This window comes from Rhinolophus sinicus, chromosome X (assembly GCF_036562045.2).
Source record: "Rhinolophus sinicus isolate RSC01 chromosome X, ASM3656204v1, whole genome shotgun sequence".
Classification (NCBI taxonomy): Eukaryota; Metazoa; Chordata; class Mammalia; order Chiroptera; family Rhinolophidae; genus Rhinolophus; species Rhinolophus sinicus.
In genome coordinates, this window is record NC_133768.1 from 39,265,376 (window position 1) to 39,282,396 (window position 17,021).

At 35.9% G+C, this 17,021-nt stretch overlaps 1 protein-coding gene across 1 annotated transcript in view; it reads left to right on the top strand.

The window, feature by feature from the left end:
- The window catches only part of ZNF81 (zinc finger protein 81), a 54,551-nt gene extending 39,545 nt beyond the window's left edge, over positions 1-15,006 (top strand). Inside the window, exon 5 of the mRNA XM_074324014.1 lies at positions 8,612-15,006. Coding sequence (XP_074180115.1) covers positions 8,612-10,308 — 1,697 coding nt within the window. The 3' untranslated portion in view covers positions 10,309-15,006. The remainder of the gene's footprint in view (positions 1-8,611) is intronic.
- The last annotated feature ends 2,015 nt before the right edge of the window (positions 15,007-17,021 follow it).

Genomic DNA, 17,021 nt, shown 5'->3' on the forward strand with positions numbered 1-17,021 from the left:
TTTATTAATGGTTTACATCAATGAATCATACTGTCTGTACTCTTTTCATTCAGTATAATGATTCTGTGACTTATCCATGTTGTTGAGTATATCACTTGTTTATTCTTTTTAGATGCTGAATACTATTCCATGGTATGAATATATTGTAATTTTTTAAATCGATACACCTGTTGATGACAGGTGGTTATTATTTGATTATTATGAATAAAGCTGCAGTGAATATTTTTCTTTTAAGATTTTTATTGGGGAAGGGGAACAGGACTTTATTGGGGAACAGTGTGTACTTTCAGGACTTTTTTCCAAGTCAAGTTGTTATCCTTCAATCTTAGCTGTGGAGGGTGCCGTTCAGCTTCAAGTTGTTGTCCTTTCAGTCATAGTTGTGGAGGGTGCAGCTCAGCTCCAGGTCCAGTTGCCGTTGTTAGTGGACCTGGAGGGGGCGCAGCCCACCATCCCTTGCGGGACTCGAGGAGTTGAACCGGCAACCTTGTGGTTGAGAGCCCACTGGCCCATGTGGGAATTGAACCGGCAGCCTTTGGAGTTAGGAGCATGGAGCTCTAACCGCCTGAGCCACCAGGCCGGCCCCAACATTTTGGTTTTTGTGTGAACATATGTTTATGTTTCTTTTGGGTAAATACCTAGGAGTGGAATTGCTGAGTCATATAATAAGTTTATGCTTAGCTTTATAAGAAATTGCTAAACTGTCTTCCAAAGTGGCTGTGTCATTTCATATTCCCAGCAGCAACACATGAGAATTCCTGTTGCTCCATATCCTCACCAACACTTGCTATCATCAGTCTCTTTAATTTTTGCTATTGTAGTGGATGTATAATGGTATCTCATTACTACTTTAAGTTGCATTCCTTTGATGAGTAATGATGTTAAGTAATGATCTTTTCATGTGCTTATTGACCATTTGTACATTTTTTGTGAAGTGTCTATTCAAATATCTTTCTCATTTTTTATTGGGCTGTTTGTCTTTTTATTATTGAGTTGTAAGAGTGTTTTATATTTGCTAGATACAACTCCTTTGCCAGATATATGTATTGCCCATATTTAGTTTCAATCTGTGGCTTGCAATTTTATGTTCTTACTGGGCCTATCAAAGACCAAAAATTTTAATGGAGTCTAATTTATCATCTTTAAAAAAAATTAGTACTTTTTTTGATCTGTTTAAGAAATGTTTGCCTATCACAAGATCACAAAGATTTTCTCATATTTTGTTCTGTAAGTTTTATCATTTTAGCTTTTTCAGTTTAGGTCTATGATCCATTTTGTGAGTTTGATGTAAGGATTGGTGTTCATTTTTTTCAATACAATATCCAGTTCTAGAACCATTTGTTGAAGAGACTTTCTTTTTCCCACTGAATTTTCTAGGCATGTTTATCAAGACCAATTGACTTTATATTAGGTTGGTGCAAAAGTAATTGCGGTTTTTGCAATTGTTTTTAACCTTTTAAACCGCAATTACTTTTGCACCCACCTAATGTATGTGAAACTATTTCTGGACTCTTTGTTCTGTTCAATTGATCTCTGTGTCTTCCTGTTTTAAAATGTAGGTTTTTTTATTGTTCAGGTATGGTGAGGCCAACAGATCCAGAGGTGACTGCCATTTAAAAGACAGTGTGTAACTCACAGTTCCCAGTGGGGGGGCGTGCCACAAGGGAAAGCACTAGGGTGAGTCAGTCAGGAGGAGTTGTGAGGGGAAAGCATGGGCAAGAGGCTTTATTGTGATTTTCATGGGAAAGAATGGGTGAGGCAGAATAAGCAAGCTGGAAAGGTTTAGGATTGGCTAGTTTGAGTAATTTCACCCGGGGGCTCCCGGGTGTAGGGACTGTCCCTAGTTGTCTGGTACCTGGTCCTGAGGTGATTAGGGCAGGGAGATAGTGGTTCACCCTGTGAGAGCTTGATAAAGGAGATAGTTGGTGGATTTGGGCTCTCTGTTGGTTGGTTTGCATATGAAAGTTGTGCTCCCAGGGAAGTCATCTGCTATCTCTAGGAATTAACTAGCTCTTGGAGGGGCACTCTCCAGGATTAGCAAAGCATCAGACGCACAAGCATCAAGAATACAGAAAATAAGAAAATATAGTTAATACACAGTCCTTTGGACAAAGCCATGCTTTCTCTATTCCTGTAGCTTTTATAATGAGTCTTGAAATCAGGTAGGGTAAGTTCTCCAACTTTGCTTTTTTAAATTGCTTTGGCTCTTCGAGGCTATTTGCATTTCCATATAAACTTGATAGTCAGTTCGTAGGTTTTGTGTTTTTTTCAAAAAGCCTGCTGGGATTTTGTTTGGAGTCGAGTTAACTGTAGATCAATTTTGGGAGAATTGATATCTTAACAATATTGAGCCTTCTAATCCATGAACATGGATATTTCTGCATTTATTTAGATCTTTGATTTCTTTCACCAGTATTTCATAGTTTCAGTATAGAAGTCATATGCATTCTTCATTGAATTTATCCCTACGTATTTAATGTGTTTTGATACTATTATAAATGGTATTGTTTTTATTTTATTTTATTTTCAGATTGTTCATTGCTAGTACAGATTGCTAGTGATTAATTTTTGTACATTGACTTTGTATCCTGAGGCATTCCTAAATCCGCCTATTAGTTTTCTTGTAGGTTCCTTGAGGTTTTTCATGTTAGTCATTATCATGTTAAGCATACTTACTTTTTCCCTTCCAATCTCATCCTTTTTATTTCTTTTCCTTAACTTATTTCACTAAGACCTTCAGTTTGATGTTGAATAGAAGTGGTGAGTGTAGGCATGCTTTCCTTGTTCCCAAAATTAGGGGCAAAATTTTCATATTATTAAGTATGATGTTAGCTGCAGGTTTTCTGAAGCTGTACTTTATCAGGTTATATAAGTTCCTTTCCAATCTTAGCTTGTTAAAGAGTGTTTTTAAAAAAATCATAGTTAAGTGTTGAATTTTGCCAAATGCTTGTTCTTCATCTTATCAGAGAGATCATATGAGTTATTGCTTTTATTTTGTTAATATGTGAATTGATTGATTTTCAAATGTTAAATTAACCTTGTAATTCTGAGATAAATAAATACTAGGCAATTGTGATATACTACTCTTATTACATATCATTGGATTCTATATTTATATTTTGTTTAAAAATATTTGCATTTTTCATGAGTGATATTGGTTTGTAGTTATGTTTTGTTTTTGTTTTTTGTGTTTTGCATTCCCTTCCATCGTGTTTTGGTATTAGGGTTATGTTTGGCCACATAATATGAGTTGTGAATGAATCCCTTATCTATTTTCTGAAACAATTTGTGTAAGATTGTTATTTCTTCTTATGCTGTTTGACAGACTTCTCCAGGGAAACTGTCTGGGCCTGGAGTTTTCTTGATGGGAAAGTTTTAATAACAAATTCAATTTCTTTAATAGACTTAGGGCTCTTCAGATTTTGTGTTTCATCTTTTGCCAGACATAATAAGTTGTATTTTTCAAGGAATTTGTCTATTACCTTTATGTTCTCTAATTCTGTAGTTATCTAAGACTATAGTCTGTATGATTTCAACAAATGTTCTATTTAGGAGAATGTCCCATGTATGTCTGATTCGGCTCTTGATGGGTGTTGTGTTCTTTAATATATAAATCAATTTGGTTGTCCGTTGTTGAAATCGATTGCTTTACTGAATTGTATTCTTGTTCAATCAATTACTTGTTTTGGGGGTTAAAAACTGACAAGGTGATTTTAAAAATTATGGATATGCAAAGGATCTAAAATAACCAACAGTCTTGAGAAAGAAATATGTGAAAGATTTCCACTACATAATGTTAAGATTTACTATAAAGCTACAATAATCCTGATAATATTGTATTGATGTAAGGACGAACAGATATATAAATGGAACAGGAGAAAGGGTCCAAAAATAGACCCACACATATATAGATAACCGAGTTTTGACAAAGGTCCAAATATGATTCACTGGAGGAAAAGAAAGTGTTTTTTGAACACATTGTACTGGAACAAATGGATATCAGTATTGGAGGGGGAAAAAACAGCAACAAACAAACCTTGGCCTATACCTCACACTGTATAAAAAAATTAACTTGAGTTCTGGTATGACTGAATTGTTTCTACTGTACCAACCCATCTAACAGAAACTGTTAACTCTGGAAAAACTACTGAAGACCCTGGAGAGTGACTAAAAACGTTTTTCTGGGTCATCATGTGTTGAGTAATTTTGGATTGTATCCTGAACATTATCAGTGTTACGTTATAGGAACACTGTATTCTGTTATATTGTTCTGTGGTTTTGTCATTGTAGGCAGTTAACTAGGTTAGATTGAAACTAGAGACGCTGTCTCACCCAAGGTGGATAGAAACTTAGATCTATTCAGACTTCCTCTAACTTCTGACTCTTCCAAAATCTACCTGCTTTTATTCACTCTACTAGTACATGTTTTGTTTTTCTAGAGATTATAGTTACTGTCTACAGAAGGAGTTTTAGGAGTTTACTTTTCCATCTTAGAAGTAGAACTGTTACAATTGATTTTGTACATTGACCCTGTATTCTGAGATCTTGCTAATTTCACTTATTAAATTCACTTTTTTTGTAAATTTCTTTAAAATTTCTGCACCCATTGTTATGTCTTTATAATTTCCTTTTTAGTCTGCCTGCCCTTTATTTTTTATTTTATCTTGTTCCCAGTCTGAGGATAAAAGTTTTCAATCTTTAAGCATTAAGTATATTTGTTATGGTTTTCCTTAGATGCCCTTTATTAATCTGTGGCAATTTTTTTCTATTCCTAGTTTGATGAGAGCCTTTAACATGAATGGATGTTGGATTTTCCAAAAGCTTTTTCTGCATTTATTGAGATGAGCATTTTATTCTGCTAATATGGTGAATTTCACTGATTTTCGAATGTTGAACTGACTTTGCATTCCTGGGATAAATGTTACTTGATCATGATGTATTATCTTTTTTTATGTATTTCTTGATTCATTTTGTTAATATTTGGCAAGGATTTTTATCTCTATGTTTATAAAAGATATTCATCTTTAGTTTTGGGTATACTTTTTGTTTGTAACGTCTTTGATTTTAGGATTAATATTAATGCTACCCTTATAAAATGAGTTGGGAAATTTCATGCCTGTCCTGTCTTCTGAAAGAATTTGTATAAAATTGCTATATTTTCTAGGATTTTTCAATGTTTACGCCTCTGTTTTGTGATTTTGTATAATATTGCTTTAAATTTTATATTTTTTTCCTTAAGTATATATGGTAAAATTCACCAGTGAACTCATCTTGGTCTGAAGTTTTATTTGTCGGACTATCTTTAATTTCAAATTCAGTTTATTTAATATTTTTGGGATAGTCATGTTTTCCGTTTCTTCTTGTTTTGATAATTTATTCTTTCAAGGAGTTTGTGCATTTTATTTATGTTGTCATTTTTGGGGAGCGGGGCATACGGTTGTTTCGTAACACTCCTGTATTATTTTGATACCTGTTGTCTCTTCAGAGACATGCCCTCTTTCTCTGAAATTGATAAAATTTCAGTTCAACAGGACTATATAAAAATCTAAATTCGGGTGCACTTAATAACAGTCTCAAATATATATAAAGTAAGCATTGACAGTACTAAAAGGAGAGATAGACAAAATGCACAATCATAGTTGGATATTTTAATGTACCCATGTAAATGACTTTTGTCTGTTTACAGACAAGAGAATCTGTAAAGATGTAGAAGATTTGAACATGATAAACCAATATGACCTAATTGACATACATGGGTCACTGCATTCCACAACTGTGGAATATATATTCTTCTCAAGTTCATATGGAACACTGACCAAAATAGACCCTATTTTGGAACATAAAGCTAATTGCAAGAAGTTTAAAAGGATTGAAATCATACATTATAGTTCTCTACTGTTGAAATAAATTAAAGCTCTAAACTGAAATACAGCTAGAAAATATCCAAATGTTTGGAAAATAAGCAACACGCATCCAAATAGCCCATAGGTCAAAGAAGAAACCACAATGGAATTAGAAAATATTTTGAGCAGAATGATAATGAAAATATAGACATATCAGAACTTGTGAGATGAAGCTGAAGAACTACTCAGATGTAAATTTATTCACACACACACACACACACACACACACACACGTAGATATGGATAATAGCTGATGGTTGCCAAATGGGAAGATAAGAATTTTTAAAAATGGTGGCATGACAAAAAATAAAACAAAACCCTCAACCGTAAAAAAAAAAAAAAAAAGGGCAAATTTAAAGTGTTAAAACTCCTAAGTTATATGGTACTAAAACAATGTGATATTTCCCATGTGTGAAAAAATCTGTGCATGCTATTGTATTATGCAAAGAAGCTAACCCTCAAATTATTAGTTTGATGATAATGAAAGCAAAACAAAAAGAATAGGAGGATGAGGTTTTTAGATGGGACATGTGCCTGGAGTATAACACTAAACTGAATAGCAGGGGGAAACTGGATTTCATGACTCAGCATGCTCAGTATCTAAAATCTCTTACTGACGAGATAATGTATAATTTTTCCATTTTAAAATTATTATGAAGAATCTAATATGTCTTGTGTACTGTGCTGGTAATGGAAACATCTGTGATTCCCACTCTGGGCAAGAACAGTGTATTATGTTAAAGCTAATTCTCAGTAATAAAGACATTATAAGATATAGTGACTTAAATGATGAAGAATTTTATTTCTCTGGTATAAAGTTTCTGATATCACAGGCCATTGGAAAACCTCATTGCTTATGTTTATTCAGGAATTCAGGATTCTTCCATTACATAATTCCACCATCTCTTGAGTTTTTTTTGGCGTCTGCATGTATGATCTATGTTGCTGTCAAGTCCAGATTTCAGTAAGCAAGAAGGTCAAAAAGTGTGCACAGAAAACATACCTCCTGTCCCAAAGCTCTAATTTGAATGTGGCACCCATCATTGTTTCCCACATCCTGTTGATGAGAACATTGTCATATGGCCGCATTAGTTTTCAAAGAAGGCTAAGAAGCGCTGTAAGACTGGGCAGCCATATGTCAGACTACTATTCTGTTAATGCAAAAAAATGGTAAAATAGATTCCAGTGGACAGCTTTCAATTTACCACAGATGGCTTGTCCTTTCTCTGATTTTATACTTCTTATTATATGTATATTTAATGTATAAAAATAATTTTAGGTCCAAGAAAACAATTACACCTGATAGAGAGTTGTAGTATAGGCACCGATTTATTGTTTGTAGAGGTCAAGATGACTATGACCACAATATTTTTCCCGCAGGCATGAATAAATTTTTTTCAGTTTTCTTTTAGATAGAATTGACATACAGCACTGTATAAGTTTAAGGTGTACCACATAATGAATTACATACATTGTGAAATGATTACCACAATAAGTTTTGTTAACGTCCATCTCACATAGATACAAAAAAAAAAAAAATTTTCCCTTGTGATAAGAACTTTTAGGATCTACTCTCTCAGCAAATTAAAAAAAATTTTTTAAAGATTTTATTGGGGAAGGGGAACAGGATTTTATTGGGGAACAGTGTGTACTTCCAGGACTTTTTTCCAAGTCAAGTTGTTGTCCTTCTAATCTTAGTTGTGGAGGGTGCCATTCAGCTTCAAGTTGTTGTCCTTTCAGTTTTAGTTGTGGAGGGCACAGCTCAGCTCCATGTCCAGTTGCTGTTGCTAGTTGCAGGGGGCACAGCCCACCATCCCTTGCGGGAGTCGAAACCGGCAACCTTGTGATTGAGAGGATGCACTCCAACCAACTGAGCCATCTGGGAGCTCAGCGGCAGCTCAGCTCAAGGTGCCGTGTTCAATTTTAGTTGCAGGCGGCGCTGCCCACCATCCCTTGTGGGAGTCGAGGAATCGAATTGGCAACCTTGTGGTTGAGCGTCCACTGGCCCATGTGGGAATCGAACCGGCAGGCTTCGGAGTTAGGAGCATGGAGCTCTAACCACCTGAGCCACCAGGCCGGCCAAAAAAATTATTTTTTTGATCACGTGAATTTGGTATTGTTGTTAATAAGAAGCACTGAGATGAGTGAGGATTTAGAATCGAAAAACTAATGAGGACTTAGATTCTGAGTCACCTCCTCCAGTCGTAGGCTCTCCATGGGTATTTCCCCTTAAAACCTTTGTCTTTTTAATCTTTAGTCCATCCTACTTGCTTTCAAGCCTCCTACCAAAATTGAACTAGATCGCTTATGTTGAACTCTAATCTCTAACACTTAATGGCTATGTCTTAGGGCAAATTATATATGTAATCACTCTGAGCTTTACTTTCCTTATCTACAATAGGTGGATAATATTAGAAAATACCTCTCCGGGCCGTGGAAAGGATTAAATCACTTCATATGTATACATTTCTTAGAACCATGCCTGGAACATCATAAGTGTCATGTAAGAGCTTAGCACATAATAAGTGTTTTACATGTGTTTCCTGTCACCGTCGTCATTGTCATCGTCGTCGTCGTCGTCGTCGTCGTCATCATCATCATCATCAGATTTGCTGATTTCCCTCTGTTCAATTTGGATTAGCTTATGTGTACCTTTTAGTCTTTTGCTGTCTAGTCTTTGTGTCAATTTTACTTTTTCTTTCTCTTTCTAGATGGGAAGTTTGGGATTAAGATCTCACAAAAAAGAATATCTGGGAAAGCTTCATTTCATAGCGAAATACAGGTTGAAGATACAAGAGATGATTCGTTGTATTCCATTTTAGAAGAACTGTGGCAAGATGCCGAACAGATAAAAAGATATCAGGCAAAACAGAACAAACCTCTAAGTCATGCTGCATTCGTCAATAAGAAATTACTGAGTATGGAGTGGGATTATGACTATAAAGACAATGGAAAATTTGTTCAGCCAAGCCCGAATTATATTATTCCTTCACAGAGAAGACCCCGTAAGTGTGACTCCTTTGGAAAGAATTTTAAGCATGATTTAGGCTTACATATTCATAGTAAAAATAATGAAACAAAGAACTTTGATAAAATTATTCGACACAGTCAAGTTTTCACCCCACGTTCTTATACTAACCATGAAAATACGCATATAGGAGTGAAATTCTGTGAAAGTAATCAGTGTGGAAAAGTCCTCAGCCTCAGTCACAATATGAAATTTCCTGTTGGGGAGAAAGCAAATATGTGTACTGAATTTGGGAAGATTTTCACACAGAAGTCACACCTCTTTGCATCTCAAAGAATTCATACTATGGAAAAACCTCATGAACCTAGCAAATGTGTAAATGTTTCTACACAGAAGCCACTCCTTAGTATATATCTGAGAGTTCATAGAGATGAAAAACTATATATATGTACTGAATGTGGGAAGGTGTTCATCCAGAATTCAGATTTAATTATGCATGAGAAAACTCATACTAGAGAAAAACCCTATAAATGCAGTGAATGTGGAAAATCATTTCTCCAGGTGTCATCTCTACTTAGGCATCAGACAACTCATAGTGGAGAAAAACTCTATGAATGCAGTGAATGTGGGAAAGGCTTCTCCCTGAACTCAGCCCTCAATGTACATCAGAAAATCCATACTGGAGAGAGACACCACAAATGCAATGAGTGTGGGAAAGCCTTTACCCAAAAATCAACACTCAGGATGCATCAGAGAATTCATACAGGAGAGAGATCCTATATATGTACTGAATGTGGGCAGGCCTTCATCCAGAAGGCACACTTGATAGCACATCAAAGAATTCATACTGGAGAGAAGCCTTATGAATGCAGTGACTGTGGGAAATCATTCCCTTCTAAGTCACAACTCCAGATGCATAAGCGAATTCACACAGGAGAAAAACCCTATATATGCACTGAATGTGGGAAGGCCTTTACCAACAGGTCAAATCTCAATACTCACCAGAAATCTCATACTGGAGAGAAGTCTTATATATGTGCAGAATGTGGAAAAGCCTTCACCGACAGGTCCAATTTCAATAAGCACCAGACAATTCATACTGGAGAGAAACCCTATGTTTGTGCCGATTGCGGGAGGGCCTTCATCCAGAAGTCAGAGTTAATTACACATCAGAGAATTCATACCACAGAGAAGCCTTACAAATGTCCTGACTGTGAGAAATCCTTCTCCAAGAAACCACATCTCAAAGTACATCAACGAATTCACACAGGAGAGAAACCATATATATGTGCAGAATGTGGGAAAGCCTTCACTGACAGGTCAAATTTCAATAAACACCAGACAATTCATACTGGAGATAAACCCTATAAATGCTGTGACTGTGGAAAGGGCTTTACTCAGAAATCAGTTCTAAGTATGCATCGCAATATTCATACATGAAAGTAACCCTGTTTCTTGAAAGTGAGAAAGCCGTGTAACAGAAGTCAGGTCTAAGTGTAGATCATAAAATTCATCCAAGCCAGATCCCATCTGAGTACATTGCATAATAAAAGCATTTATCAGGGTCTCTCAGCTGAGATGAGAAAAATTATTTAGAAGAGACCCTCTAAGAATGCATTGAATTAAGGAGAATTTCCTTATTTGCATAGCTTCACAAGAATTCATACTAGGAAAAATCCTGTCAGTTTGCTGCATTAAGAAAAAAGCCTTCCTGTTATAAAGAAAGTATTACAAGGCAAATTGTTACCAAATTCTTTATAGATGGAGTATGCAAAATTACGTAATGACAGTCATGTTTACCGTGTTATATTAAACAATTTAAAGTGACAACACAATGAAAGGTAGGACAACAAAATAATATATTTAATGTGTAAAACTCCCCTAAGTTCTGTAGCGTTTTTGTAGCAGAACACTTTGTACAACAGGAGGAATAATTGAAGTTCGTTTATTGAATTTAATATAATTGTGTCTATCAAATATGTTTCCTATTGAACATTTCTTTCACATGAACCCACAGTATTAAAGTCATTATGGTTTTATATATACACACATCTTCAGATATAATTTTACATGAACACATAAATATAATCCTATCATTCATACTGATTTCCATGACATCGTATTTTTGTCTTCTTTCATTGTGGTACAATGCAGAATAGCCATAGACCTCTTTTGTCCTTTTATGTGTGCTCCTTTGTAATGTTACTCTGTTGTTTCTCTTGTTGTGAGGTAGAGCCCTCTCTCTACTCCTTGACTCTGAACCTGGCCATGTGACTTACTTTGGCTACTGTACATTAACAAAGAGATTCAAGAAGAGGCTGGAGAAGTGTGAAAAGCCTACCTTGAGGCTTATCCTCTCTTGCTGCTGAGATCTTCATGTGAAGAAGCTCAGATTACTCTACTGGGGGATGAGACACCAGATGGAGCAGAGATGAGCCAGCCCACCTAAGGCCCCCTTAGGCCAACTGCCAGACCTGGGAGTGAGGCCTTTATTGACCTCCAGCCCCAGCCAAGCCAGCTTATACCAGAAGAGCCATAACAGTTATCCCAACCAACCTGGAGAATTGTGAGATAAATAAAATAATTATTGTTTTAAAATGCTAAGTTTTGGGGTACTTTGTTGCACAGCAAATGCTAATAATACCTAAACGTGTATATGGGAGCGGGTATTGTAACAAAACATAAGACATGGCATTGGCTTTGGGCTCGGGCTGCAGGTGGTGGAGACTGGAAAACCAGTGTGAAAAACTTAAGAAAGGCTGGAAAAGATGGCACCCCATGTTAATTTAGTAAGGAAAAAAATAGCAAAACAATCACCACGCTCTGTAGGAAGATGGAGAATGTACCAAATGAACTTGTGGATTTATCTAAGGAGATTTCCAACAGAGTGTCGGAAGTATCAGTGTGCTTCTATTATCTGCATATGATAAGGTACAGAAAGAGAGATATGACCTATGAGAATAACTGTCCCATTTCCAAGCAGAATTCAGAGGAAATACAAAAAAGCCAGGACTTGGCTGTGTTGGAAAATAATTGTTTCACATCTCCATTCTCTTCAGCCATCAAAATATTCTCAAGGTGAAAAATGGCCTCAGGGTAGAGATCGAGTTGTGAATGTGGCTGTAAGAACCCTTTGTTAAAATGTTGCAATATTTCAGCTGGCATTTGGGAGACCCTCTCAGCTAAGCTAAATGGCTTCTAAAAACGTCATGACATTGTCCCTACTGGCCTGACACACTGATCAAAGTAGAGAGGGGCCTATCTTAAGAATTGTCAATGTGGCATTTGAGGCATGGAGTAAATACAAACCAGATTAATAGAAAACCTATAAAGTTTTTAATAGAGTTTTACTAGTGAAACTACCTCTTGGTTGGACTTCAAGTGACTGAAACAGTCCAGAATGAAAAGAGGCCTCTGGATTCCCCTCTCTAACTACTGTGAACAGGAAGCAAGCTGAGAAAGTTACTCAGCTGCAAACATGGGCCATTTCTTATGGGAAACGAAGAACATCTCAGAGAGAAGACCCAAGAACAAAATATTAAAATGGACTGGGGAGCCATTCCCAGGTAGAAATGTGACCTAATCAAGAAACATAATCTGCCCCTGGAGCAGGGAGACCTGACAACATTTGTTCTGTGGGATTTCAGAATTACTATGGAACAGTAACTGATATGTGCTTCTTCTTTCTCCCCCTTTTGAATTGGAGTATCTATTGTTATCCTGTCCCTATGTCACCATTGTGTGTGTGTGTGTGTGTGTGTGTTGGTAGGTAGGTGGGGTCATATAACTTGTCGTTTAGCTCGCAGGTCTCTGGATGAAGAAACTGAGAAGCTGCACCCAAGGAGCCTCAGCCACATCTGAACCCGATACAGAAGACTTAATATCCTGGTTCTTGGGTTTTGTGACAAGGAGGTCATTGTTGCCTTTGGCAAGTGTTATTTCAGAAATGAACTTAACTAAAGAAAACAACTGAGCAACCCTGAAGGGATTTCTGAACTCAGGTAATGTTACTTCACCATGAAACTTTTCCGATAGAAAAAACTATTATGTCATTGGGCTGTATTGCTCTATTGTTGTCTGGGTTATACTGAGAAATGCGTTTTCAATAATCCTGTTTGACTCCGGGTTAGAGTTGGCCAAAAGTAGGAATTGCATGAGATTTAGGAGGTGACAGTGAAGGAGCAACCATTATTTTAAAAGTTTGAGATTAGATTCAGTGGAGAACAGGCACAGAGGTACCCAGAAGGTTTTAATTCTTCCTCACTCTCTTCCACTCGATAGTCAGCCTTTCTTCACATCTCTCAGCCCTGATGACCAACAGCGCAGGCCCAGCACCAGATGCTTGGCTGGAGGCGCACAAAGGCAACTGCTTTTCATAGACGTCTCCATCAGCTCCCCCTTCACAATCTCACTTCAGCAGCTGGATGTGCCTGGCTTCTCAAATTTTCCTGCAAGCTGTGACTTATCCACCCATGACAGGGTTTCAGAAGGTCTGGTTTAGTGATTTCTCTAATCTCCCAACTCCCACTTCCATCCCTTTACTTCCTCAGCTACTCACACAATTGCGCGTGGTCTAATTCATATTAAAAATTCCTTATTCCGTAGTATGCATAGTGAATCTGCTCCCCTGATTGAACCCTGATTGTTGAAGTTCCACTTTCTTCTCGAGAACTTAGTAAACAATGATCTTCTAAAACTGAGTGATGCCATCAGTGAAGTCTTAGACTAACTTGCTCTCTCTTTTTTCTCTTGTTCCTTTCTGCCACATGATTTTTTTTTTTTTTTAATGCTTGAAGTTTAGGAGCTTTAGAAAGCCTATTCCTTTGTCTTGATTTTAGTGAATTTATTTTACTTGAGTTATAGTAAGCTGTTCCAATCATGATTCAAGCCTTCTATTTCAGGGAAGTTTTATTTTGCTTAACATTTTTTTCTGATGCATTTATTTTCCTCTTCAGGGACATAAATTATGCATATGTAATGTGTCTTTGTCATCTTTTCCATCCATTTCATACCACTCGACATTTATTTCATATCATTATTCCTTTTGGTTGTGTGTGAGTGAATCTAGCCTCCTGTTCAGAGAAAATTCTCCACAAATCTCTCATGTTTCTTATTGTCTAGACATTAACAGCCAATGTGCTCAGATTTATTTACATTCCAGAACAATAAAGATAGAAAATATCTCCTTCCCTGGAGACATTCCCAGAGAAGATTTCCTTACATTCTCGGACAATAAAGATAATGTCTCTTTCTCTGAAGATGGGATGGGCAATAAAACAATGTAACAATACTGCATTTTCCCCACATTTTAATTATGTATATTTTCAATCATGTAGAAATACTGAAAGAACAGTACAATGAACACATATAACTTCATCTAGATTCAACAATGTAATTTTTTTCCTGAAAAATTCATGGTAAGTTATAGACATTGTGACATTACACTGAGTATTCATCTCCTAAAAGTAAGGACGTTCCCCCACATAGCTGGGTTATCATTATCAAACTAATTCTATGATATCTCATATCCAGCCCATTTTCTTCCTTTCTTTATTGATTATATTTCCCTTTACCTTTTTCACCCATCCCCTACCTCCTCCAGTCCATTTTCAAATTTCTTCCATCTTCCCCAAAATATAGTTTACAGCTTTATTGAGGTATAATTAGCAGATAGTCAAAAGAACTTGTTTAAAGTGTACAATTTGATGAGTTTTGACATAAGTGTGCACCTTTAAGACCATCACTACAAAAATATAATGAACTTTTAAAACATTTATCTGTTACCCTGAAAAGTTTCCTTATGCCCCTTTGTCATCCAGCCCTCAGTCCCCACACCCTTCCCCCCCCCATCTACAGGAAACCACTGATCTGCTTTGTGTAGTTTGCATTTTCTACAATTTTATATAAATGGAATCATACCATAGGTATTCTTGTTTTGTTGGGGTTCTGTCATTCAGCATAGTCATTTTGTGATTCATTTGTGTTGTTACATGTATCTATATTCCTTTTTATTGCTAGGTGGTATTTCATTGTATAGATATACCAAATTTGTTGATCTATTCATGTGTTGATAAAAATCTGTGTTGTTTCTACTTTTTGGCTGTTACAAATAAAACTGATATGAACATTTGTATACAAGTCTTTGTGTGGATGTAGTTTTCATTTATCTTGCATAAATACCTAGGAATGAATGGTGTGGTCATATGGTGAGTGTATAGTTAACTATTTAAGAAACTGCCAGACAGTTTTCCAAAGTGTACCATTTTACATACCCACCAGCAGTAATAAGTGTTGCTTCATATCTTTGCCCTTTTAAGTTTAACCATTTTAGTGGGAGTGAAGTGGTATCCCACTGTGGTTTTAATTTACACTTTTCTAATAACTAATACTGTAGAGCACCTTGTGCTTATCTGTCATCAGTATATCATCTTGGTTGATGTATCTTTTCAAATATTTTGAATATTTTTAAACTGGCCTGTTTGTCTTATATTTGCGTTGTAAGAGTTCTGTATATATTCTAGATATAAGTCCTTTGTTGGATATATAGTTTGTAAACATTTTCTCCCAGATTTGCCTTTTCATTTGAATAACAGAGGAGCAAAAGTTTTTTAATTTTAATAAGTCCAGTTCATTTATACTTTCTTTTATAGTTCACGCTTTTTGAGTCATGGTTAAGAAATTTTTGTAAAACTCAAGGTCACTAAGATTTTATCCTATGCCTTCTTCTAGATGTTTTATAATATTGGCTCTTACATTTATTTATGTGGTCCATTTTGATTTAATTTTGTATATGGCCTTAGGAAAGGGTTTAGGTTCATTTTTGTTTGCATATGGCTGTCCAGTTGTTCCAGAATCATTTGTTGAAAAAGATTATACTTTCTTCATTTAATTGCCTTGTCATCTCTGTAAAAAATCAGTTGGTTGAGTTATTTCTGGAAGTACTTCAGTTTTATTTTTCTGTTTGTCTATCTTAATGCCAGTACCTTAATGCCAGAAGCTATAGCTTCTGTATTATTACTGATTACTGTAACTTCGTAAGTCTTGAAGTCAGATAGTATAAGTCCTCCAATGGAACTAATTTCCACAACTGTTTTGTCTATTCTAGGTCTTTTGAATTTCCATATGAATTTTAGAATTAGCTTGCTGGTTACTGTAAAAAGCCTGTTTGTGTTTTGATTGGGATTGAATTGAATCTATAGGTCTATTTAGAAAGCATTAACATTTTAACAATATTGAGTTTTCAGATCCATGAACAGGGTACTTCTTTCCACGTGTTTAGATCTTCTTTAATTTATCTCAAAAGTGTTTTTTATGGTCTTCTAGTGTACACATTGTACACATATTTTGCCAAATTTATCCCTAAATATTTTGCATGTCTATATTATTTTAAATAGTATTAGTTATTTAAACATTTTAATTTCCAATAGTTATTTGCTGGATCCAGTATGTCCTGGCCAGTATGTTCCAGCTTCACAGCTGAACACTGAGACAGACACTTTGTGCTTACCCCTGGGACATGGCCTTTGTTTCCTTCAAGCTCTTTGAGGAATGGGGCCCCACTTCCTTTCTATTATCCTTTTTGTTATCCTAAATTTGATTTGGAAATACCAATATGAGTTAAACAATATGCCTTTTCTTAAAATGTGTATTTCCTCACTGTGTTCCACTGAGTAGAACTCAAAATTATAACCAATTCAGAGCCACGAGCACTGTTAGCACCCAAATTGTGGTCTCAAATACCATTTCTGACTAAAAGGAACAAGTGCTCCTTGGAGAAATATCTGATTCCAGGTCTGGGGCAGCAAAGATATATGATAAACCTAGAACATCAGAAAGCAACAAAGCTAAAGAGTACTAAATTCATGTCAAACAGACTCAAAATCCAATCCAAATAGGCTTTTATTGGCCAGAGATAGGACACTTATGCAAAAATAAGATAAATAACTGCAATGGATTGAAATACATCAAATATGTTTAAATTCATGAGTTCACAATGATACTTAAGAATATTGGTCACCTTTGGAGGATACTAGAGAATCATCTCATTTGATAATTGACTGAAAAAAATCAAGCATTTATCCTGAAATTAAGTGAACTGTACTTCAGTGTAACCAGGTAGTTAAAGAAGGAATGACAGAATTGGAATTCACCAT